Consider the following 25,446-nt stretch of genomic DNA (forward strand, 5'->3'; position numbering starts at 1 on the left):
TGGCTTAGAGGCATTGCAGAGGCCCATTCCTGCAGAGCAGGCTGTGGGGGCAGGTCTGTGCCCATTTTCTTGGGCCTGTGCAATTTCAATCATTATTCTGGAAACAAAATACTTCAAAAGCCTTGTTTTCAGAATAGCATTTAGGCAGTTGGTAGAGCCTGTCTGATTATTCCCCCCCTCCCAACTTCTATTCTTACTTTTTTTTTTTGTTCTTCAGGTATTTTTCTTCACTGTTTTATATCTATAACTTTCATAAATTTTCCCCACTGCTCTCCCTTGCAATTTTTAGTCTGACCTTGCTTCTGCTTACTGTAAAACATGATAATCATGTTGGATTATGTTTTACTGTAAAGTAACATATATTTACATATCGTCTTTGACTTGTCTCAGTTTCAATTAGGTTTTGATATATCACTTGTTCTGTTATTCAGCTAATCACTTTCTTCCTATGAAACATCACAGAGAAATATCTTTTTAATAAAAGATTCTGAAATCCCTCCTTTTTTTTTTTATTTGCTGTTGAATGTATCCAAGTAGCTTACATATTGTTTTCCACCACAAATCACATCTGGATTGTCAGCATTGTGTGTATGTGTGTGTATTGTAGCACTGCAATTATTTTCCAGGGATCTTAGTGTGTTTGTGTCTGCAGTTAAGATGAATGTGTACCAGATGCTGTTTTAAAATGAAGCATTATTGTATAGGCTGATGGATGGAAAGTTTGTCAAAAGTAGTGAAAGCTTCTACAGGAGATACAAAGCAGCTGGAAAAATTCATTGTTATGTTCTCCTAGCATAAGTCTCTAGTTCAGCTGTGCTGCATTTTGATTAGATAGTTAGATTCTATGGAAGTGTCAAACATAGTTCCTGATAGTCTCGATTTTTATGGCATTTGCATTTTGGTATGCAACTCTTCTCAGCCAGCAAATCTACCATTTTTTACGTGAACGTCTGTTAAGAAGCAGTGTAACATAATAAAAGTTGGCAAATGTGAACTGTATTTATTACTGCTATGTGAATGTCTTGTTGGCCAATGGAAATTTAAATGCCCAGTTGATTGTTTCACTTGTATTTGTAGAGAATAGCCTGTACAGCAGACGAACAATGCCAAATTTTTTTCTTTTTTTTTTTTTTAGTTCTCTATTATGTTATCAACAATACTGTTCTCTGCTTCAAAGTGCGACTATAATTGGAGATGTCATTATGTAAAAGTGGCACCGTCTTATTGAGCCCTACTTCCTCCTGTGCTTAGTCCTATTATGCCTGTTTTTCTTTCTAGATACCCAAGTTTCTCCTAGGGCTGCACCAACTAGGAAGAATTTGTTTCTTGCAAGGGACTTTATTCTGTAGTAGCACTGGCCTCATCTATATGCAGGGACTCATCAGTTCCAGTGCTTGAAATTTCTTTCTGAATCTCCAAGTGCCTTTCATCCTGCTCTGTGATGCCCATTTGTCTGTGTGCCTCCTGCACACCAGACATCTTTCCCTATTGCTTTAGGAGGATCTCTCTTACTTTTTTATTTCTAGGGATTCCCACTGCTGTTTCCACACTGTTTTGAGTTGGGGTCTCCTGAGGATCAATACCAAGATGATATTTAGAACAGAATATCTTCCCACCTTATACCTACTCAAAAGAGAGAAGGAAAAAAATAGTGCATTTTGTGTTCCAAGCTGCCATAAGATAAGTGGCAGAGGTAGACAAGGCTTCATGGCTTAGCATTGGGATTGCAATTCTGCTATTCTGCAGGACAATAGCATCCAGCTTGTGCAAATGAAGGCTAACTTTGAAATCTGTCTCATTGATGCTCACTTGAGCCTGATGCACTATGGTTACCTTTTCAAAAACTTAGTGCTTACAAGACTTGCTTTAGAAAATCATGTCAGAATCTACTGCATTCAAGAAACAGTGAAATACATAACTTTCTGTAGTTCTGTCAAGCAAAACTGGCAAGTTTTTTACAAGTGAGCAGTATATGCAAATGTACAGCAGAGTGGTGCTATTGGTAATGACTCCTACGGTTTATTGGAAAACAAAAATCATGCCTTATGCTTGATATGCTTTCAGACAAAGAGGGTTAGGAAGGTATTTTAGATGGCATGTTGGGGAACCTTCAAGCCCTCGGGGTAATAGCTGATTAGCCTATGGCAGAAATGTTCAGAAGAATGAGGGCTAATCTTGTGCTCTGACCAATACCGACTTTTTTCAGTGTTATAGGATCTGTGGTTTAAGGTTGGGAGGGGAACTATAGTCACATGGATGGCAGGACCAAGATTACCATAAGTGTGCTTTGTACCTAGGTTTATAGGTCTTTGTTAGAAAGACCTGACCAAATTATATAAGGTATTTATTAACTTGTATCTGTATGAAGTATAGGTATGTATTAAGGAATTATGGGGATTCTTTTCATTTTTTGCTCAGTTGTTTTTATTTATAAATCATTTTGCCATGGAAAAAACTGTAAAAATAAATTTATAAATGCTAACAGAAACTGCCTGTGTTCCAGGCAGAAATTCAGTTGCTAGAAATTCCATGGAAATAGATTACTGCAGGATTTTTGCTGGTTTTACAAAGAATGCTTCATCAGCAAATGCAAAAGTGACCAGATCTGCTTCAGATTACAAAGAAATGGATTTCCCATTTTATTTTTTGATGTAAACCACTTAGTGTGTTTAATCTGGTGATATTTTATTAGAGCTTACATTAGGATGCAGAAGTTTTGATTACCTTCCCTAGGCATTGCATTTCATTTTGTGGCAAGTAACAGTCAAATTATTTTGTGTGTAACTAAGATTTCTTAGATTTTCAAAGTCTGTTCTTTTTGTTCTTTTGTCTTGCAGTTTTCAGTGAAGATCTACATGCCAGTCTATATTTTGTCAATGCATCTCTGCAAGAGGTAGTGTTTGCTAGCACCACAGGGACATTGGTACCCTGTCCAGCAGCAGGGATCCCCCCTGTCACGCTCAGATGGTACCTAGCAACGGGCGAGGAGATCTACGATGTCCCAGGGATCCGCCACGTCCACCCCAATGGCACTCTCCAAATTTTCCCCTTCCCTCCTTCAAGCTTTAATAACTTAATCCATGATAACACTTATTATTGCACAGCTGAAAATCCTTCAGGGAAAATCAGAAGTCAGGATGTTCATATTAAGGCTGGTAAGTACAGTCCTTTATTGGGTTCAAATGGGCTTGAGGAGGGAGGAAACTTGGGTGTTTCAGACAAAGACTAGCAGTGCCTGTGAATCAAAGCAGATTGGCCAGAAGTGTGTAATCTCTGAACTCTTCACAGTATTAAGTAAGATAGAAAATTCTTCCCTCTCCTTACTGGTTTGGTTTATTTTGCTGGTGAAAAGTTGTTTTTCCAAAGATCATAGTCAGTTGTGCTTCTGCACAAGTATAAGGAAAAATGAACTGAAAATGAAATCATTAATCGGACTGTGCTTACTCATTGAAGAGCTGTGAGAAAGATATGCAGTCTTTGGATTTTGTATAGGGGCTGGAAGAAGAGAGGAATACTTGTCTAATAACATCCATTCTCATTTGCTTGTTGTGCTTTGTTTTGAGAGAGAAACTTGTGTCCTGTGTAACAGTTCAGCAACTGATGTTGGTCTCTAGGCACTGCTTTCTGTTTAAGTTGAAAAATGCAAATGAGCACAATGGTTTTGCATCTGTTTTCTATACTGACTGTGTGCAGACTGGGTCAGCCAGTGGAGAATTAGAGTGGGATCAAAATCAGGCCTTTTGTTACAACACATAAACACATGATTGCATAGTTTTTGATGGTTTTGTCTACCCACTTCAGTTAATTAAAATATTCAAACAAACAAACAAAAGCTAGTCTGGGAGCTGACCCTTGGCTAATGCAAATCCTCATAACCTCTTTGTTGTTGTTGGAGCTATGCTAGTCTTTTCTCAGAAGAGAAGTATCTTTCCTTTGGAGATATGCCTTCACAGGAGTCATGTGGGGAAAACTGTGAATAGCTAGCAAGTAGACTTGTCTGCAATTCTCTTTTTGAATGAGAGAATGTATTCTGTTCTTCTTAATGATAAGCAAACATTCAGAGATCTGTAGTTTGTAGACAATTAGAAGGCAAAAATAAGAAACAGGTTTCCATGCAAGTAGTAAGAACCAAGTAGAAGCAAGTTTACATGTTACATATATGTGGAATTTCTATAATGGTCTGTGCTCCTTCTGAAAATGTTTAGTTGTCCACAGATCAAAAAAGTTTGAAAAACAAAGATTCATAAAAATACATAGTAATCAACTTTATGTTTGGAAGTCTGTTCTGGTTTTTGTGCTTTTGGTTTAACTTTAATGGATTTGTGGATAAGTTGTAAGGGTTATATTTGGAAGGAACATTTTTTTTTTTTTCTTTGTGGGTTTGCTAAAGTATCTCAGTTTTGAGCATCTTTTGGGTAGCATTTTTCCAGTATTAGTTTCCAATTTTTCTATTTCTTAGACTTACTAACGTGGTGATGTAGAGGAGGCTAAAGCTTGCAGTGTTGCTAGCTAAGGCTCTGAACTGGTGTTCATTTAGTTGTAAAAGCATATGATATGGATGAAAGGATGCAGCTATGTCCATTGCTCAGCATTAAGCCATTTATCCAAGGAACCCCAAAAGAAGTCTTCCTCCTCTGCTTGAGAAATAAACCTTGCAAATGGAAGAAGGACCTGAAAAAAAGGCTTTGCAGTATGTGGCTGTAGCTGCTTGGCTCATAAGCTACCATCTCTTTTTAGCCAAGTCATAAATCCCCCTTTTACCCCTTTTCCTTCATTTTAGCCTTTTACCCTTGATCCATTAATTTCTCCATATGACTCAATTTCTCAGTTAATCTGAGGTTTGGATAACAAGTCAAACAAGTCCCCTACCTTCATACGAACTGATATTGTGTGTTATGGTGCCTGGTGGTAGACAATAGGTATTAGTGAGTATCTTTTCCAAAGGCTTGTGTAATCACCCAATCATAGGAAAATACAATTTTTGAGAGAGTTTTCTGTGCATAGTAGTAAGTGTATTTTATATTCAGACGATGATACAATAACAATAATATTCAAATGATAATACAATAACAACAGTAGGATTTCCAAGGAATACAGAAGCAATCTGATGAACTTCCGATCATAGCACAGTCATATAAAGACTAATATAGCTCTGCCCATTCTCACAGTCAGCTTGAGAAAGTCTGAAGCTCACTTACTTGTTTCCTCAAAAAATATGGATAGCAGATATAAGGGTACCAGCTCACAGATGATTGTAATTGTGGTTTTGCATGTAATTTTGTGTATAATGCAACACATCCCCAACTGCCAAAAAAACATAACCCCCACACCTAGACACTCAAACCCAATCATTTTCCAGTCCCATATGGGAGTAAAGGTGCATATCTCCATTTCATCTTCAAGCTTTCTTGTGCAATTATGGCAGAGAATAATACATCTTTTTAGCAAATGCTGAAGTTCTTGTACAAATTTATTAGTCAGGGACTTGCTGATTTTTTATTTTTCTTTTTAAATCCCAAATCATTCATGGGAACTGGCAAAACTCTGATCTGGAAATAACTGAGGGTCCTCTGAAATCACAACAATGTAAACATTTTAAGCAAGTAAATAAATAAACCATTTTCCAGTTTTTGTGCTCCACATATGGTTTCTGTGTTTGCCTTTACTGAAATGATCAACTGGGCAGATTTTCAAAATAGCCAACTGTTCTGAAAAAATACAAGTACCTTTAGCTGTGATGTTGCTGCTAAAAAAGCCTTTTCTGTAAATGATGGTTGGAGCATGAGCATTAAATGAAAGTGAGCCTCATTAAGGTGATCTATGTGCCATTGCTCCAGTGTAGAACAAGATTAGGCGGCTGCTTCATCACAGGGCAGCCAGTGTTGTAAAGTCACTGCATTAAAGGTGCTTATAATATCAATTCAGCACTTAGGGTTAAGAAAGTTAACCTTTGGTTAAAAATTAATTATTGACTTTTTAAAAATCTAGTGGTGTCTATATTATCATATGAGATGGATTTGTTTTGAATTTTATAATTAAATTTATTTACTTTTGATTAGAGTTCCTAACTGTTATATTTCTACAGTCTTATTTGGGATGAGAACTTCAGTCTTCCTTTTTGCAGTGGTAGCACTGGACCTGAAAACCTGATGCTGTTTGCATTTGTGAAACCTACAGTTACATTTCCGTACTCTGTCTTTTTTTCTTGAAGTACATTGTAAGCAGGGCTGATATTTACAAATTCCGGTGTTCCTAATGTATAGAAATACTTTAGTAAACTCTGCAAAGGATTTGCTGACTTTTCAGTCCAGAATCAATGGGGTTAAATGTAATTGGTAGAGCTTGATATACGTTTGTGGGCAGGATATGTAGGCAAGAAATAGCATTGTAATGTGGCAGTTCAGCATTGCTGACTTGGTTACCCTGCTGCACTGGGATTGTTATTCCCAATAATTTTTACCCTCAGGCATATACATGCCTCAGACACACATGTCATTTTCCAATACATTCATCCCTATTTTATTGAAACTCTTTGTCACTTCAAGATATGTAACTTTATTTGCCACCTCAAGCTACATAACTATATTGGCTGTGGTGATTTCTTTTTTTGCACCTTGACCTTATGGTCCTGTGGAGAGTCTGTGTTGCAGCTTGTCCTTCCTGTCTTACCCATTTAATTCTTGTGGTAGACAACATCTGTTTCTTCTCTGCTCTACCACCTCTCCATTAACTGTTGCTCACAGGATTTTTCATTCTTCATTGTATTGTTTCAGTGCCAGGACTTTCCTTTTCTCCGTTCTCCTACCCAGTGCAACTTCATCTCAGCCCAGCAATACTAGTTTGGCATGAAGGATTTACCTAGTTGTTCTTTTTTCTCTTTGTCTGTTAAATTAATTCTTCCAGATGCTAGACAAATTGTATGCTGGATCTAAGTGCCACCATGCTGTTTTTTAATACAACTCTGAATCGTAGTTTCTCTTTTCTTATCATTAACCTGTTTCTTTCAGTGCTAATCAACTGAATGTAGCTCTTACCTTACCTACCATCATTTCTTTGTGTTTCTGAGACACCATGGTTTTTTCTCTGGCTGTCACTTTCATCATTTTTTTCCTTTGGTTCTCACTTCTTCAAAATCCTAAATGATACTGACCTTCTCTTCTACCCTCTGGATGTCTAATTCATACGCAGGACTCATATATACTTTGTACCCTTTGGTAGAGCAAAACCAATTGGTGATGAGAAACGTGGCATGAGAAACTAGACAAGTAACAGAAGACGTAACACCATTTGCCCATATAAATACGTAGCTCTTACAAAAGTCTTTCTCCTTGCCCTCAGCATAAGGTAGGGGAAGAACACAGTAATATGGTGAAACTCAGATTTTGAGGAAACTAAAATATCTGTGAATGTTTTTGTATTAATTTGCACTCAGCCCTGCAAATCTGCATCATTTACTGAGACAAAAGAATTCACAACCTGAGTAAACTTCTTGGTGCAACTTTACAAGGCTAACTGAGGAAGTGGACAGGATGTGTGATTATGGCTTGTTTGACAAAACTTTTTCTTCTATCTTCAGTTTTACGGGAACCCTATACAGTCCGTGTGGAGGACCAGAAAGCCATGAGAGGCAATGTAGCAGTGTTCAAGTGCATTATCCCCTCCTCTGTGGAGGCATACATCACTGTTGTCTCATGGGAGAAAGACACAGTCTCGCTTGTCTCAGGTAGGATGTTATGACTTCCTTTTGCAGTTGGCAATGGCAGCTATGCTTCCTGGTTTTTTTTTTTTTTTCCCTCCAAATGCTTGATGTTTATTTTGAGTCAATTATAGCTGAATGGTGTGTCATCCTTCCAGTAACGTATTTCAGATTAGCGTTGCTGCACCCCTATGACTGTGTCTGACATGAAGGTTTTAGACAGCCCTGCTTTTTCTAGCATGCTTGAGGGGAAAATAACATGGTTTTTGTTTTATACCAGACATAAAACCAGCTTCCTGATGCTGTGGCAATGGGTTCATGTTTTAGCTTTGATAAGGAACTCCTACATGCCAAAGAAATTTGAGTGTTATAAAGCATGTGTTGGGTTGTAATTGTTTTTCAATTGTAATGTTACTCGGGGATTAGAAGAAATCCTGAGTCTAAATTTGGTTATGTTTTTTTATATATCTATCAAATAATTGATATTTATACTTCCAATATGTTTTAACCTCAAATATCTTCATAGCTAACACTGGAGGCTCAAACGCATGGTAAACTGTGCTGTAAGCTGAACATATTGAAGGGAAACAATCTATTCTAAAGCAGTTATATGCATTAATCTATTTACTGACAAAGTGAGGCATTGTTCAGGAAGCACAGGGAATTCAGGCAAAGAATACCCAACATTTTAAAGCATAAACATTGTAAGATATTCATAGGGGAAAGTATATGTAGGAAAAATATTTTCAGTATAGTACGTATCTAAATTATATATTAAGCACAGTGCAGCTGTTGTTACACATACAAATGATTTATGTATGCAGAAATTTGGAATGTATTGTTCCAGGGTAATGCAGAATGGAAAAAAATAGTTTGAGTTAAATGTTGCTGCAGAGTATGTTTAAGAATGTGCTTGTGTTTATGATCCTACAATGTGTGGAAATGTTTTTTTTACTACCTCTCAGTATATTAATAATCTTTCCTTTCTGACAGACATGGCATTGATGGAAATATCTACATTTCTATATGACTCATATTATAGATTTTATTTCTCTGTGTGTTCTATTGATTCCTTACATAAGCTTGTTCTATTTTTTTAAAAAATATATTTCAAATAGCTTTCTAAGGATTTGGTAGATATTTAAGTAACACATAATTGATGATCAGTTGTCCTATACTACTGCTGGACTGTTTAAACTTGGTAAATTCACTTCCTTGTTATGCTGTTGGATTTTTATATGGCATGTTATTTTTGTCATTGAGCAACTGAAATTGAGTGTTTTTCCATGAAGAGGTCTGTAATATCTGAATCGCAGGACTCTCCCACACTTCAGACAATATAGTCAGGTCAGAGCTCTATTTAAAGCATGCAAATAAGCTTTCCATTATTCTGTGTGCAATGATACAGAATTTAAGATTACCTAAAATATGATTGAGATTATCTAATGCAACAGTGTATGGATGTCTTTACTTTGCTTCATCTTAAAATAGGCTACTGCATGACGCACATACATCTGTATGTGTGAGCATTGGCTTGAGGAAAAGAACGTGTATACTTGCATGGTTAACTATCTTAACTTTTTTTTTAAAAAAGTTTATTCATTCTGTATTATAAAAAAACATGCATATTTTCTCTGCTAACATAGATTGTGTCCTCTTAATCTGATTTTTTTTGACTTGAGCATTAGTACCTAGTACCTATATGATATCTTTCAGTGGCTCAGTCCTGCTCTTCACCATGGAATAGGAGTATGGCACACAAGTCTTTGCAGCCCCCTCTTTAGGGAAGAAGGTGTGGCACTTCTGCAGATAATTTCATTCTGGTTAGTGTATATTGATTTTTAACTCCAAACTTTTGGGGGATAAAAGCATATAATAATATTTAACTATATGAACATAAATTTAATCTTTTCGTTTTCTTAACACAACTTCTGAGTGGTTGACTAGGCTACAATCATTAGAAATCTATTACAAATTTCAACATTTAAAACCTAGTTTCTAATTATCTCACAATCCTTTAATTTGACAGTTAGAAATCTAAATGGAAATAAAACAATTCATTAAAACTGATGCTATTAAAAATCTCAGTTTATCATATTGGCTCACATCACAGAAAAGATTTAGTTTCAGAGATGAAATCACAGGTTAGATTACAGGTCGATGCTATCTGTCATGCAAGAGCAGAAGCGAGGTAGAAAAACATTGCTCCAGTTTAACCACAATGATTGCAAGATTTGTTTGTTCACCATTTATACTCTTTTAACTGCAGCTTAATAGTGAGAGCATTTAAAAAACAACCCACAGGTTTCATGAAACAATTGCCTTGAGTTTTACCCATAATCAATTTTGCAATAATCTGGCCATGAACTCAAATGGTAGATATTGATCAAGCCTGTCTTCTTAGAATGCTAGTGCTGATGAATAGGATGCAAGACATGACACGACTATTGAACTGTTTTCCACTAATGATCAATATTCTGAGGACATGCATACACTTGCTTATACAGCTGCTGCTAGCTAGCATGATTTTTTTCTGTATGCTAGACCAGATTCATTGGTATGCTTTTTATCTTACCATTTAATATTGGAAAACATCAAGTTCTGATTTGTTTTGTTCTTGTTTATTAATCTAACTGATTTATTGGTTACTCATTAACATCAGCAAAAATGAGAGCCATCTTGAGGGGAAACATCTATTGTGAAAGAGCAAGAACATAAAAAGATAGACACTTATAGAGTGATGATTTTCATGGTTTGAGGTGGACAAGGCTTTTGTGGGAAAACTAGGTATTATCTACTTGAAAAGAAAGAAAAAGAAAAAGGAAGAGGGGGAGAGAGGAAAAAAGACAAGAACATTTTCCCTGAGATGATATATCCATTTCAAATAGAAGACATGCCCTGGAAGCTTCCACCTTACAGGAAGGAATGGGAGACCCCTTATGACTGGAAGCAGGGCAGCTTTTCAGTGGGGAAGCTCCATATGCAAGTGGTGCACAGAGAAGCTTTTTTTTTTTTTTTTGAAAGTCTTAAACCCCAATGCAGTACTACCAAGTACAATTTAGAGTAAATATTTCATATGCCTGTCTGTCTGTAGTCCTATTATGACTACCAGGATAGAGAGATCTGTAGATGAACCAGGATCCTTTGTTTCAGCTGTTAGTTACTGTTCTAGAGATCAGTTCTCTTTAAAGAAAACAGCAAATTGTTTTTTCTTCTATAATGTAAAGAAAAAAAAAATCTAGCTTTTTAGAAAGAGTGTTTAAGAGGTGTATTCCTTGATTAAGATGATGAAATTTTTTTTTTGCTCTTGCCACAGTGTACTATCCTGGACACACCTGCCTTTGTTTGTTTAGTTCTTGGAGAGCACAGTGATGCCTATAGTAATCAAAGTGTGTAATAAATATGGCTGGGCAAAAGCATCTTCTGTTTCCTGGCTGCAATTTTATGTAATGCCTTCAGGTCATTGTAACGTAATTGGGAGCTGAAACATATTTAGACATATTGCCAGAGCATTTCCAAGGAGTGTCCATATAGATCAGGCTCCCTGTTCAATAAAGGGGAAGGTACCCATGTTTGGGGCCAGAAATAATGAATTCTATAAAGTTTCCATGTGCAAGGACAGCTGTGGACTGAAAAGGTGTGCATGTGCTTGTCTGTCTGTCAGGGGAACAGCTAAACCCTTTGGGTTTTGCTCCTACACTTTGTCTTTCAGTGTGACAGCAAATCTGAGGCCAAAAAGCTTTTTCAGGGTGTCCTCCAGGGGCCAAAGTAGAGGCAAAAAGATTTTTAAAGCAAGGCAAAACCAATTATTTGGACGTATCTATTCCAGGGAAAAATAGAAAACCCCAACTTCCGACAACAAATACACAGAAATCTTTTCATACTGGAAAGTCCCATTTTGAATAATAATTGTTAGATGAAGTATTCAGCCAGCTCCACTAGACACAGATGTGTTACAAACTCTCGTGACAGACAAGAACAACAGCAGATCTCTACAGTTGTCAATCTGCTACAAACGCGTAAAGTATATCTTATTTGCCATCTGTGGCTTCCAGCGAATACAGTCAAACTTTCCAGTGGTGTGTATCTTGTCTAACAATCTCTGAGATGCTGGTAAAATAGAAGGACCAATGGTAACTCAGAAGTCTTAAAGTGCTCACAAAGTGCAGGTTACTGTGGTACCAAGTTCCAGATCTCTTTTCTGAAGATCCTTCTTTTCTGAAGAATTGTATACTGTCAGTTGACTTGACACTGAGTCTGAAATTTATTTGAATTATAATAAGTAGTGTAATGATATGCGGTTTTCTGTTATATCAGTAACCACCTGTTACCCGTTTTCATTAGATGACACTAAACATAAAAGCTTAAATAATCCTAGAATGTTGTATGACTGATAGCTGCATATGGCTTGCTCAAAGGTCAAGTTTCCTTTCCTCTTTGCTGCTTTCCTTCACAAGCCATTCCCAAAGACACAGAGTTTTGGAATCAGCATTGTGTTGACTTTGTAACCATTGAAAACAGCCTAGGCCCTTCAGGACCAAAGAGTGCAGCAAAGTGTGTCTTTGTAACAACAGCCATAAAACCAAGGAACAATAGTATGGAGAAGGGCCACAGTACAGATTGTGCTTCTACTCCTGTTGAGCAACTGCAAGGCAGATGGGAGACTAGTGTTTGGCTTGTAGTATTTCTTCTTCACACGCAGAACAGTAAAGCTGGACTAGAAGGGAAGGTAAAGACAAAATGACTGCCGGTTCTGCTTTTCTGGGTGAAAGCAAAGAACAGAGTCTGTTCACATGTTAATTAGACCCGGAGAGAAAAAAGGATGGGTGTGGTTATAGGGGAAGGAGGGCAGAAATGGATTATTAAAAATAAAGGTCAGAGTAAGGGATCAGCGAAGAGACAGAAAAGAGGAGAATGAAGAGCAGATGGAAACAAAGAGAAAGGATGAAGAGTTAAAGTTGATCTGTCATTGCATACTGTACTTCTGCTATGAATGCCTCCTATCCTGATGCTGATAACTATGAGGGATTTGGAGTTTTTCCATGTATCTGAATAGCTTAGTGCCAAAAGCAGGATCATGAATAGGTTCGTGCCCTGACCTTTATGAATTCCCATTTTCCTGTCTAATGACATACCATGCAAGAGTCTGTCTGGTTTATGCATAGAATGTGACTGCTTAAAAAAGGTAGAAAAGGGGAGAGACAGATAATAATGGCTGTGCACAATGGCATATTTAAATCTGTACCGAAAGAATAGCAGCTTTGAGGGAAAGGTGTGTAAGCATGAATGGAACATGGTTCCCTGAAGGGCTGTGATTGACGTGCAGATGACAGCTGATGAGCCTTCCAGTCAGCGTACTTTCCATCAGCCAGAAATTAGACACACTGGACTACAGCTTGAGAAGTGTCACTGGTGTACAGTGACCTACATTTGATGTAATGAATTGCATTATTTATTTACACACAGTTAGTTCCTCAAGTCTTGTCTTTAAAAGGCCCAGGGGCTCTTGGATCTCTTTCTGCACAAAGGGCTTTTCTGAACTGCTGCGGTTGACAGTAAGCAGTCAATGTTTGCCAGTAGTTATCACGTGGTGGCATCTAAAATACAGCACTGCAGTTTTTGTTTGTGTTGGGGTTTGGAGATTACAGCAGTGGTTCAGTTTACACAGGGTGATCGCTGTTTTCTCAGCCATGAGGTTTGTACATAGGGGGAAAAATAATCAATCTCTCTTTATGGAGAGTGGTACTGTGTGCAGAGTCCCATGTTCAGAATTAGATTATTGTTGATGATTACAGAGATTAAGTCCAGCCATTTGATTGAGGCTGTATCTAGTAGAGATGAGCTATGATCTTTCTTCTTGTGGTTTGATGTCAGGGCTTTAATCATGGTTGCCAATCAGCAAGCATTCAGCAGACACAACTGATGCCACCAAATGCTCTAGATATGTTTAGTTGTTTTTTGGTTTTTTTTTTTTTATGCTTAAATATTAGCAACTTTGTACCAGAAATATGTCAGTGAGATTCAATTCAATTCTGCTATTCGAAATTGTGGTAGCACACAGAAAGTAAAGCAGTCAAACTCCTACATTTGCTGTGCTTCCTTGACTCCCTGGAAAGCTAACGTGAGTGGGGTTCAGCAATGTTCAGGTCAGACTGTAGGTTAGCTGTTACAGTAATGTGGTTTCTAGGCTACTTGAAGACATGTAAAGTGCACTTGCCCATCTCTAAAGACAATATATTGCTTCCTCACTTTCTTTTTCAACAAGGTTATTTTCCTGAGGGACCTAGGAAAAAGTGATTTACTACATTATTTAAGGAATTTCTAGTTGTCTGCATTTTTCCTAAGAGCACTGCTCTTTTAAGAGAAGAGTGTCTTATAATCCTAGAAAGTGGAGATGGAGGAAAGGACTCAATTTAGCACTTCCTACTTGTGCAACCATTTTTCATACTCTCCTTTGAGTCATTGTAAACTAAAGTTGTAAGTATGCTGCCTTGCTCAGTTACAACTGTTCATTGGAGGAACTTTCCTCTGGCTACTCTGCAGCCTGTGCTCCATGTTTGCTTCCTTTTCCGTTACACTGGAGTATTTTGGTCAGGTGAATCATTCTAAAATTATGGCTGTGGGATTGGTAGGGTTGCATGCAAGGATTTCTACAGCTTTGTGGGAGGCAGATGTTTAGAGTGACTTGAAGGGATGAAGATGGAAAGCATCCGATCCACACATCAAACGATCACATTTTGATAGCACAGAGGAAAGTGAGCGATAGATTTGTAAGCAAAGGAGCAGTTTCTGATCATTTAATCAGCACAGGGAACCATGCATGTGACTTAGAGGTGTTAATGTCAGAGAGACTGTTGTTTTCCTGTAGAGGGAACTTGTGAATTTTCCTCAGCGTGGCTGGACGGTTTGGCTGCTCTGAGGGCGTAGAACAGAGGGTGGCTGTTTGTGAGAGATGGAGGAGAAAAATGTATTTGAGTGGGGTGTCTTGGTGCTTCAAGTGCAGAAAGGCAAAATTTGCTCTGTCTCACTACATCTAGCAGTTTTAACGCTAATAGGGTTCACAAATAGTAGCAGTGGTTTTGGTATTTCAGTAATGGAGTGTGTCTAGGAGACGAGTGTATTGTAATATTTTTTTCCGCTCTGTTTTGGATAGCCCTCTGTTTCCATCAGTTAGGAGGGATCCTTTCCCTCTACTCATTTTAAAACCAAACAACCCCTCCCCCCCAACAACCCCCCAGTCCTCTTTCTCTGTGTTTTTTCCTCAACCCTGTAATTTTTTTCTTCTCTATGCACACAATTAAAGCACATGGAAAACTTGATTGGATTCAGGCCCCCATCAGAATTGCTTCTTGTGCTTTTGCGAGTTAGAGAGCGAGGGAGGTAGGTAGGTTGTAACTCTGCTTTCTGTGTTAAGGCTTCAAATTCTTTTTAATATATATCTATTTAATATATGCTATGCCTTTCTTTTTCCCTCTCTGTATCCATGAGTGTGTGTATACAGATAAACATACATATATATACATGTATATATCGGGCACATCTCTCTACGGGCCTGAGGGTCTGTTGGACCATGCATAACATTATCCAATCTGATGCCCTAACTGTTCTGTTTTACCACCTTGTTATTGATGTTGCCAGTCATGAAGAGGTTTCTTTCAGCATGGTTGAATTCAGTGGCACAGTTAGCCTCTCACTGGAAATATCTGTGTCACATTATTTTCTCTCCAGATGTACTTGAATTTTTTTTCATTTTCCTGGGGTGAATCCCATTTTATCATCTGGCCAGCTTTTTCTAGCCCCCTCAGTTCCTATAATATTAATTCTCTCTGGAGTTTGTAAAACCTTCAAATAAATATGGCCTGCATTTTAATTAACTTATGTTTACCAAATCTTTAATAAAGGTGAAATAAAAGCAGACTGACTACTAATCTTCACAGGTGTTCACTCAACATTTTTCCATTTTGTCTTTGCTCTTTGTTTACAATTCTTCAGGCAGTTTTTGGTTCATATTTTCTTGAATTGTATATTTGAAGCAATATTTTTATTGCTTTGGTTTGATAAGCAGGATTTTTGGGGGTCTGATTTGTAGACAGCAAGGCTCAGTGTTATCGGATTTGGTATCAAAGGGTTAGGAGCAGGAACATATTTTGGTGAAACATTGTTCTGGTTTTAGGTCTAATTTATTATTTATTTTCATTTTTACTTTTTGAAATAGTGATCGTAGCATTGTTTATTTCCTTATAAATCTGCTCTGCTAGTGGCTTGTGATCTTGTCACCTTTCTGAATGGCAGTGGATACATAGATGACCACATTAAGCACTGTATGCTTGAGATTTCCCATCAAAACTCTGTCTAACCTGAGCAAACAGCCAATGAACTCTGACAGGTTTGATATGAGGGGACAAAATTGATGCATGTGATTCATTTTAATGAGTGCATGCCTTGCTACCCAGAATGCTTTATACCATACAGCTTTTGCCTGCGTACGTGCTTTAGCTGCACTCTTGAGAGGAGTAGAATGTCAAGACTGCCACCAGCCATGATTTTTTTTGGTTGTTTTTAATACCTCAAGGAGATACCTAGAGGTGACAACTGGAAGAAACAGAAACAGTATTTTCCAGTATTGTGTGTGGTACCAGGTAGCTAATTTCAATCAAAAAAACATGTGGAGTACAGTGCTATTAAGTAGATAAACCCACACATTTTTAGGATGTAAATGGCCATACAGATGCTCATTTAGTTTGTTGTCCCTATCCCAATTTTAATTGAAAGGCTCACTAGAAGAATGACTCATTAGAAAAAATTGGAAGTACCTATCTGGTAGAGCTTCATTTCATTTGCTGTGACTTCAGTGTCATATCTTTGTTGCTTCTCCTGGGTTGCTAAACTGTAAAGGCATATTTTAATTGCATGTATGTTTTCTCTTTGGAGGAGGGTTACAACGAAGGCCAGGTGATCTTTTAGTTACAATCAAGTGAGTTTTTAAAGCCTCTGATCTGGTGTGTGGTCTCGAGCTGTGTAACTGCACGCGGGCAGACACTCTGTCCTGCTGCAGAAAGGTGGTAGATGCAAAGGATAAACATTTTATGTTGTAAACAGTTGCTGTACCAAAATGTCTTTGCTAGAAAACTTAAAACTAGTGAATTTCTTATAAAAGTGAGAGCGCAGAAGAAAGACTGAACTGCTTGGATATTCTCTCCCACAATCAAAATTGCATTACAATTGCAATTACACATAGTTTTCACAGTAAAAGTGGCCTACCAGTTTGTTAGTTCACATATTTGTTTGGTTTGAAGTAAGCTCTGCGTGTTTTTACCGTACACACGAACACTATCAGTGTGGAATGAGTTGAAATGTTTACTGCAGGCCATGGAGACTGACATCATGCCATGCTTTCAACTGGCAAAGTGTGATCCACACAGACCTGTCAACAAAAGCAGGTCAGCAGGACTAAGCAAGAAAAAAAAAAAATCAATAAATCTTTGAATTAATCATGCAGCTGCCAGAGAGAATTATGGGTACACGAAATGAAGGGTGTAGGTATATATCTATGGCAACCTATTCTTTCCTACCTCATTGTGTCCTTTTCTTTTCTATGCCTGCAAGTTTTCTTTCCCCTACTACCATCTGAACGGCTCTGTGTTTATTTGGATACCTTCATGGAATACTTACCATTCATTTTAAAGTAATTAAATCAATATGGATCATAGTAATCCCTCTTACTTTTCTCTCTCCACACTGCCACTTTTCTCACTGACTATTGTGCGCACTCACTATGAATTAATACAGGAATTTCACCTCTGCGTAAAACTGAGATTGCACATCTTGTGCAATGAATTGGACCGAAAGCAACTGCTGCTTCGCTGAACAGAGGAGTTAAAAATTCATGCCAGCACTGCTGATGTCTCAGGTGAGCAGCCATCCTTGTTGAGCCTCGCTGCAACAGTGCGGCTGGGGGATGAGCCCTGACACAAACAGGAATGTCCCATCCCTGTCTCCCCACCCCCAACCTGGGCCAGATCCTCCTCCCTGGGGCTGCCTCCCACCTCTGCCTCCCAGGTGGATGTGGTCAATAAACATCATTACCAAGAGGGAGTGTTTCACACCCTGCTCTCTGAAGCTGGACAGCAATCAGATGCAACCATGGAGCAGCTCAAGAGGGAGTAATTTGACACTAGGGACATGCTTGAGAGGACTGTGAGGAATTATGAATTAAGAGATGCATCCTGTGTATATCTTTGTGGTTTCAGCTCTATGCTTTGGTTTCGTTCTCTCCTCAGATGAAGAATTTATCCTTTGTTGTGACACCCTGGAGGGATTGTTATGTATAGCTTCCCCATGCAAAACTTAAGTGTTTCACTGCTGCCTTGCTTCTGGGTCTGGTATTGAGGAAGGATGGCAAAATTAATGCCCCAGCATCTTCAAATCTTCGTTTGCTCTTAAGATGATGCTGAGGTCCCTCCTCTGCGTCCAGCTTAACTCTCCAGCTGCAGAACTTGGTCATGTACCACAGTGAGGATGTCTCCTTGGCTCTCTGCCTGGGGATGAAGTCTGGCGCTCTTCCAGTTGGGGAGCAGCCCAGTACTGGATGCTCACTTTCACTGCGAATTCAAATTCATTTTCCTCTTTTACCCGTGGCTTTCTTTGCAAATAGATAGTGATATTCATAAAATCCCTGAGAACAATTACCCTGCTACTTGTGGAAGGTCAAGGCAAGCTCTGTTCAGGGATTATGTATTCCAGCAGGGAAATCAGAGCTGACATATAGCACTCTTGTTTTTCAATTGCATGCCTAGGGAATTTTTTTTCCTAAATGTTTTTCCCCCTTCTCAATCGAAACAGAGAACCAAATTCCTGACACACTCAAAAAAATACATTTGAGTTCAGCTGTGGAGCAGATTTTTTAATTTCTGAACTAACAAAGAGACAAATAGACTATAATTTTCTAGGGGCAGAGAGTTGTTTTTACTGCCCTCCCTTTGTAAAATATCCTGCCCAACTGTATCTAGTTAAATACCATTGTTTAGTAAACCCACGTTTTATTCTTTAAGAAGACGTAACCCATGCAAAAGTAACATCTTTTTTTTTTTCTCCTGATATTTTTCTTGCAACTGATCCTCCAGGCAATGCCTAAGTGATAATGATGGAAAAAATATTTTACTGTTTTTACATGCATTTTTTTTGTGACTCTGAGAGTGGGTTTTTTTTTCTGTACTGAGGACTGAGAATCTTTCCATGTACTCCATTTTCTTTTCTAATTTATACTGTTTTTCACACAACACTGACAAGAAAGACATTTGTTTAAAAACTGAAAAGTATTTCTAAGATTGGAAAAAAAAAAAGGCACCAACTGACATGCTAAAAATTTCGGTGTGGAAACACACAACCATTCAGTAAGTAAAACTGATCCCTTAAATGTACAAAATAGCATGCAGATTTTTTAAAAAAATAATAAAACTATAGAGACATATTCTACATGAAGAAATACTCATTACAGTCAGTGTGTTCAGAAAGCAAAACATTTCTGTAAAGTTGTCAATAGCATATTTCATGAGAGTACAAGAGTCTCAACAAGCATGACAGTTTTTACATTTATGTACAACAATTGAAAATATTTTGAGATTATAACATATCTGAAATCTTTTGCAATTCATTCGGAATTATAATAAAATATGGAAGCAGCTGCTGATGTGAGCAGAGCGGTTAGGAAAACAAAAATAGCGGGGAAAAAAAACAAGAAAAAACCAAATGCTGACATTGTATTGTATTTAAATGTGCAAGTCTTAGGGAAGAATCCAGAGAAATAAGGGGTTTAATAATCTACGTGATCTTATTTGTTTTGCTTAAATTTTTTTTTGAATTCATAAATGTACTGGATATTTTGAAATATTTTTTGCTGAAAACAAACAAGACATGGATTTTCCTGGAAAAATTCAGTTAGAACAAGAGAAGCGAAACCGATCTTTTCAATGTGGATGTTTGTGACTTGCTGAAAAGTAATTTCAGGGCTTGGAAGCAAAAGCACACCCATAAATAAGCAGCAATAGGATAGCGCATGCTGTGTCACAGCATCCATTCAGCACTTTTATAGGATGAATGAAAAAAGGGAACCCCTCTAAATGTCAGTAGCCTAACAAGATTTTGTGAGATCCTGCGTGTGTTTTCAAAAGGGATTTAAGAAAAAGAAGTTATTCACTGGATTTTGCTTTCCTTTTCATTCATGCATCTTCTCCTTTCTTGCATGAGCTCTATTTATTGATAGTAATTCTTTGCATCCTTATCAATGGTTATTCATAGCGCTTTCTAAAGCTGACTTTTTTTTTAAGTGCTAAAGAAATTAGGGATCATGAACTCTGTATAAAGTCAGGGAAACATTTATTCCTGCCTATTTTGACATCTCTTTTCCCTTATGACAAACCCAAAGACCTTATCAGTTAACTCGAATTATTACCCTCATTTTACACAGGAAAAACAAGGAAACTTTTAGATTTTCTCTGTTTGTCATTGAGGCTGCTGCAAATGCTCAGGCAGGATCTCCTAAAACAGAGTCCTTTTCTTGTATCCATGCTTTCTGTTTCTTCCCAAGTACTGGAATAGGAAAAGGCATAGATTAAGTGTGAAGGAGGTTTAAGAACTCTTGAGAATTTGGTGGGAATGTTTTATATCCTCATTAAAATATCCAATACTGCATGTACTCAGTGCTTCGGGTGTCTGTTTATGGAGCTTTTATTGCCTTGGACTGGAGCTCCCTGTCTGAGTACATAGAAGGTGAAGCTCAGTAGGAGAGGCGGGTTTGGAAAGCATTGCTTATAATTGTAGTTAGCTAAAAGAAGACGAGATGTTTTGCCTTTGCTATGTCACTTTCATTTAGATTTATTTTCTTACTACATCCGATACCTAATACTAAATTGTTGGAAGAAAACCACAAGAATGCAGGACCATAAGTGTGAATGCCCCAAATTACCAAAAAAAACCAACCCAAGAAGGAAAATAAAAAGAGGAGGGAAAAAGAAAAAAAAAAAAGCAACAAACATTGTGTGGTTTTAATCAATGAAAATTAATTGCCTTTAGAATTGGAAATATCTTCCTCCTTCCTGTCTCAAAGAAGAATTTTTTTTTTTTTTTTTTTCCCCTGTCGTGATTGATGTCCTTTGCAGGAGACTTGTGGAATTTAAGGTATATCTGAGTGAGCTGGGCATTTTTTCTGTCACTACATTATTAGGAAAAAAGTGTGCTTACATTGGCTAAACCCCATGTCTTCATGTTGAAAAAGTCATGTTTCAGCCAAAACACACAAAGAAATGGAAGCCTGCAAGGGATGCAGAAAAAGCCAGAACCTTTCCTTTTCAATATTCTCAAAATGAAATATTTTCCTGTTTTCATTTCAAAGTGAAAACTGTTTGAAAACTACTCATGTATGTTTAAAGTAAAAAGAAATTCTTAGGATAAAAAAGTGGCATGATTTTTGATTGATTACTTGGTTCCATTATCAATCATAGCAATGTTTTTTTTTTTTGATAGAGTGCTTATTTTTCACTTTCCTCCAGGAGTTCTTATTTTGGGAAAAGGGGCAGTGAATAGTTTGAGTTAATTAACATATGGATACTAACAAACTTTTCCAAAACATCCACACAGGTTACTTTCTGTGAAACAAAATTTCCAGAGTTCAGAAAAATTTTGTGTGTAGCCATTTAACTGCACCATTTATCTGAGATGCTCTTCTTAAATCAAATCAATGCTATTTTTGCATTTGCCTAATGGGAACCTGTTAAGATAAGTACACAGGCATTTTTAACGTCAGGCACATTGCGGGGGCAAGTCAGTACTGGATTCAATCCAGCATATTAATGAGGAGCATTAAAATACATGATCCTGTGTCTGGGCGGCTTGGTTACTAGATTTGGAAGGACTTTGTTGATGCACTGTGTCATATTGAGATTCTAACGTAGAGGATAGTTTAAGCCCTTCCCTCTCTAATACTCCACCCAGTATCTCTTTGCCTACTTAACAGTTATTATGGAGCATTTTTAATGCTTCTGTTCAGAATTCTTGCCTTCTGGAGTTAATAGATGCTGATAAAAGATAAGTTCAGGATTGAAACTTGGCTCCAAATGATTTTAATTTGAATGATGAACAATCTCTTAGACCATTGAAGATCTATGGACTTTAAAGTCAATACAGATGGGAACTGCAAAGCTTTCTAGGACAGTCTGGCTGTATGCGTGCATGCCATGTGAACTGAATGGAGCGGGAGACTAGAAGAGCAGGGGAAGAAAAAGTGATTTAGATTTATTTTGATTTGGGAAGTGGCTTTTTAGAACAAGGAGCAGAGCAATCAAGTTCAGAACGGCACAGTATCAAAATATGTAGAAGAGATACAAGCCAATATACTGCCAATAAAAATAAAGTGACTGTGTTCTTCTCATGCTGCAATAGGTATCTCATTAGTTTTCTGTAATGTGACTCTAGAAGCATTGGGAAGACATTGAGGAGAAAGTGATTAGGCCAGGTCTTGGCATAACCAGCTGTCTCTGACAGTCCAAATGTGTCCATCTGTTCACGATGGAAGAGAGGATATTTCTCTCCACTTCCAAAACATCAAGGGAGAGGTCAAACGATGAGTGTTGGGGGCTGGGAGGAGCATGAGTTTCAAAACAGATTTGGTTTTCATTGAAAACTTTAACATTTCACATTTTCACACTTCTAAAAAAAAAATTCCCCACTTCCTTTTTCCCTCCTCTCCCACAGTGTAATTCACCTTTTTTGTTAGCATAAAAGTCTGAATTTAAACAGAGCTACATGTTGTAACACCACGCCCACCCCCTAACTAAGGAAATTTCAAGAAATTGCATAATGTCTGCAAATGAGATGAGAGAAGTTGTGAAGGAGAAGAGGTGGGAAGAAGAAACTGCACGTGTTCTGTTGCATTAGGTAACTGAAAGCTGGAGGGGAAAGTTAGCACAAAATCACCATGTTATCTGAATTATTTACGCCTTTGTGTGCGTGTTGTGGCTGGGGGAGACAGAGTGGGGAACAATACTGGATAGGGGCTGAGGAGAACTTTCTGTGAATTATTTCCTTTCCTGAACTTTGGTAGCCCTGTGCTGTTGCTTGATAATGTCAGTTTGTGCTTTCTGGGTTTAATTATTTGGGAAATCTTTGACTTCCACACCTATGTTAGAATTCCTATGCAAAGGAGTTAAAATGCAATCCACAGCCAGCATGGGATGGAAAAGGCGGAGATAAACATGAGGTTCTGTCCATTTTTTGGCATGTATTAAAAAATTCCTAAAATAATAAAATTCATTTAAAAAATGCTGAAACTAGTACATCCCTCAAAATATTGCATTGATTAAACAGCATAGACTCAAGCAATTGAACTCAAGCAATTAAAGTGCTTTAAAAAACTGATTGAAAACTTTGTTACTTGCTGCTCTGTTGAATCAATGTATTTCATCAATAGGGCTCAAACTGATAAAATTTGTTGGTTTGATCTTCCTCTAGTCATTATGACCCCTATCACTTGGAGAGAGTTGGTAACGCTGTTACCGCTATTCATAGGGCTGTAGTTAGCCAAGCACTGGAAATCCTCATTAGCATTTAGGGGAAACGGTGTTTATCATCCTTAGTATAAGAAATGTACCAGATATTCACATGAAGCTCTACCTGCTGATCACTGTAAACCAAGAACCAGCAGTGGGATAAAAGCAGTTTCCAACTATTGCTCCACTGTGTACTTTTTCAAGCACACATGCTCCCAAACCCTTCAGAAAGGACACAGAAGTGTCTCTACTTGTTCTACAAAAGATTTCTTCAGCTGCCTCCTCGCAGACAGAGGTTTGGCCCTTTGGAAATGTCGAGCACAGGACCCCTGAGCAGAAACTGCATACTCCCGTGTGGTCACAAGGAGTACATAGGACTCAGGCCCTCTGCAGAGCTGTCTTCTGATTTCTAGTTGTTTAGTCAGGCAAATTTTTGATGGGTTCAATTGAAGCCTGCATCTCTGAACATCTGGCTAAACTTTGGTAAATGCCTCTATGATATGGAGAGGAAAGCAATGGACAAAATTTCAATGAAGAAGTTTGCCAGTGCTAATGATAGAAGGACCAACTGGCTGAAGAGCCCTGCAGTGGACCAGCTGTAGCTCAATTAAGCAACAACTAACATGGCCCCCAAGTGGTCTGCATTGGCTAAAATGTGAGCTTCCATGCCTGTTTTTCTTGGGCCCTTGTCAGGATCCAGAATAACTGTGGGGCCACAAACTCTGGTGCTGCTTTCATGTTGAGTGGCCTGTCTCAAATGACTCCACTCTTGGGCCCCCTGTGTAATAGCAGTGGGCATGAGTCAGATTTTCTAAAAATAAGCAGGCTTTTTCACTTGATCTGCTGTATAAAAGGATGGCTGTAAAGTTATCTTAGAATACTTAAAAGAGATAAAAAATAGTCAGTCTCCTTCCCCCTCCCCCTTGGACAACCAGTGCAGACAACTCTTTGGATGTATAAGATGTTGAATTTGCAGAAACATGAAAATGTTTTTTTGATAAATCACAAGCATCTTTCAGCGGCTCAAAGGATATTAAAATGTCACAGTGAAGCAAATCAGCATTCTCGTTCTTTATTCCTGTCTTTGAGGATACGCTTTGCAAACTATGGAGAAAACAGATAATTATGTTTAGGAATTAGGAGAGTCTGAATATTGCTGTACTGCAGTGAACAATTAATGATATTTATCTCTTGCATAAAGCTTTACACTTTTCCTATATAAATCTCTTCTTATGCAGTAAGTAGTGAGTGTTATCTGCATTTTGCACATACAGAAACTGACACTGCATGAGTATGGGGAAAACACCAAATCTGCCTCAAAGCTTTTGCTAGATTTGAAGTTCTGTATGCAGGCATCATCTAGGCCCCCATTGTACAAACTTTAGGCCGCATGTTCAAAACGTTTCTCTCACTAAGTTTGTGTTCTATGTTTGATTCTATAGAGCTCTCTTGATTTTGGCTTTTTCAGGATTTTACTTTGAATACTTCAAGAGATGAAAACACAAGAAATCACCTATTTTATGTTCATACTCATTTTCTACCACCTATAAATTCTTATAATATTTATCAATCTACCTAAACTTTTTAAAAAGCAATACAAGCAAAACAAGGAATTATAAAAGAGAAACTTAACTGAGGGGAGGAGGAAGTGGGCAAATTAAGGAAAAAAGAGGTATACTAATTTTTTACGATATTCTTATTTAACCTGAAAAATGTCAAATCTACATTTCAAGGTTTTGTGAATGCTGTAGAAAAATCCTCAGCTCTTTGAGGCAAAGGCTAACTTTTATGTTTTGTCAGCACTGTACTCTCTAAAGATGAATAACCATTTGTTTCTGATAGCTGCATTTGGCTGTAGCCTAAAACCTGTTTTAGGAAACAGTAGACTGACAGGGCCAAGCTTCAAGCCATTTAAGGGCTTTCAGCAGGAAGCTTCTTCTTACACAGTTTCTTTTTTTTTTTTTTTTTTCTTTTTTAATTAAATACTCATAATACCCAAAATAAAAAAGAAATATATTATTTTACAAGACATAAAAGAGTAACTTCTAGTCTAACAAATGTCCCCATATATATTTCTTTTTTAATCAGCACTGACCTTTTGAATTGATTCTCTATGATTCAGAGAAGGAGACCTGTGAAAAAATAAAAGAAAACATTTTACCAAACTCATTAAAAGAGCTACAGCAGAAATAGAAAGCTATGATGTAA

At 37.7% G+C, this 25,446-nt stretch overlaps 1 protein-coding gene across 2 annotated transcripts in view; it reads left to right on the forward strand.

Moving 5' to 3' along the window:
• The first annotated feature begins 2,845 nt into the window (after positions 1-2,845).
• Positions 2,846-25,446, forward strand: part of DSCAM (DS cell adhesion molecule) — a 405,653-nt gene continuing 383,052 nt past the window's right edge. For both annotated transcript variants that reach the window (XM_086481614.1, XM_086481606.1), the window contains exons 1-2: positions 2,846-3,155; positions 7,577-7,723. In XM_086481614.1, coding sequence (XP_086337740.1) covers positions 7,621-7,723 — 103 coding nt within the window. In that variant the 5' untranslated portion in view covers positions 2,846-3,155; positions 7,577-7,620. The remainder of the gene's footprint in view (positions 3,156-7,576; positions 7,724-25,446) is intronic.

The sequence above is a fragment of the Leptosomus discolor genome, chromosome 1 (genome assembly GCF_034619465.1).
Source record: "Leptosomus discolor isolate bLepDis1 chromosome 1, bLepDis1.hap2, whole genome shotgun sequence".
NCBI classification, from domain to species: Eukaryota; Metazoa; Chordata; class Aves; order Leptosomiformes; family Leptosomidae; genus Leptosomus; species Leptosomus discolor.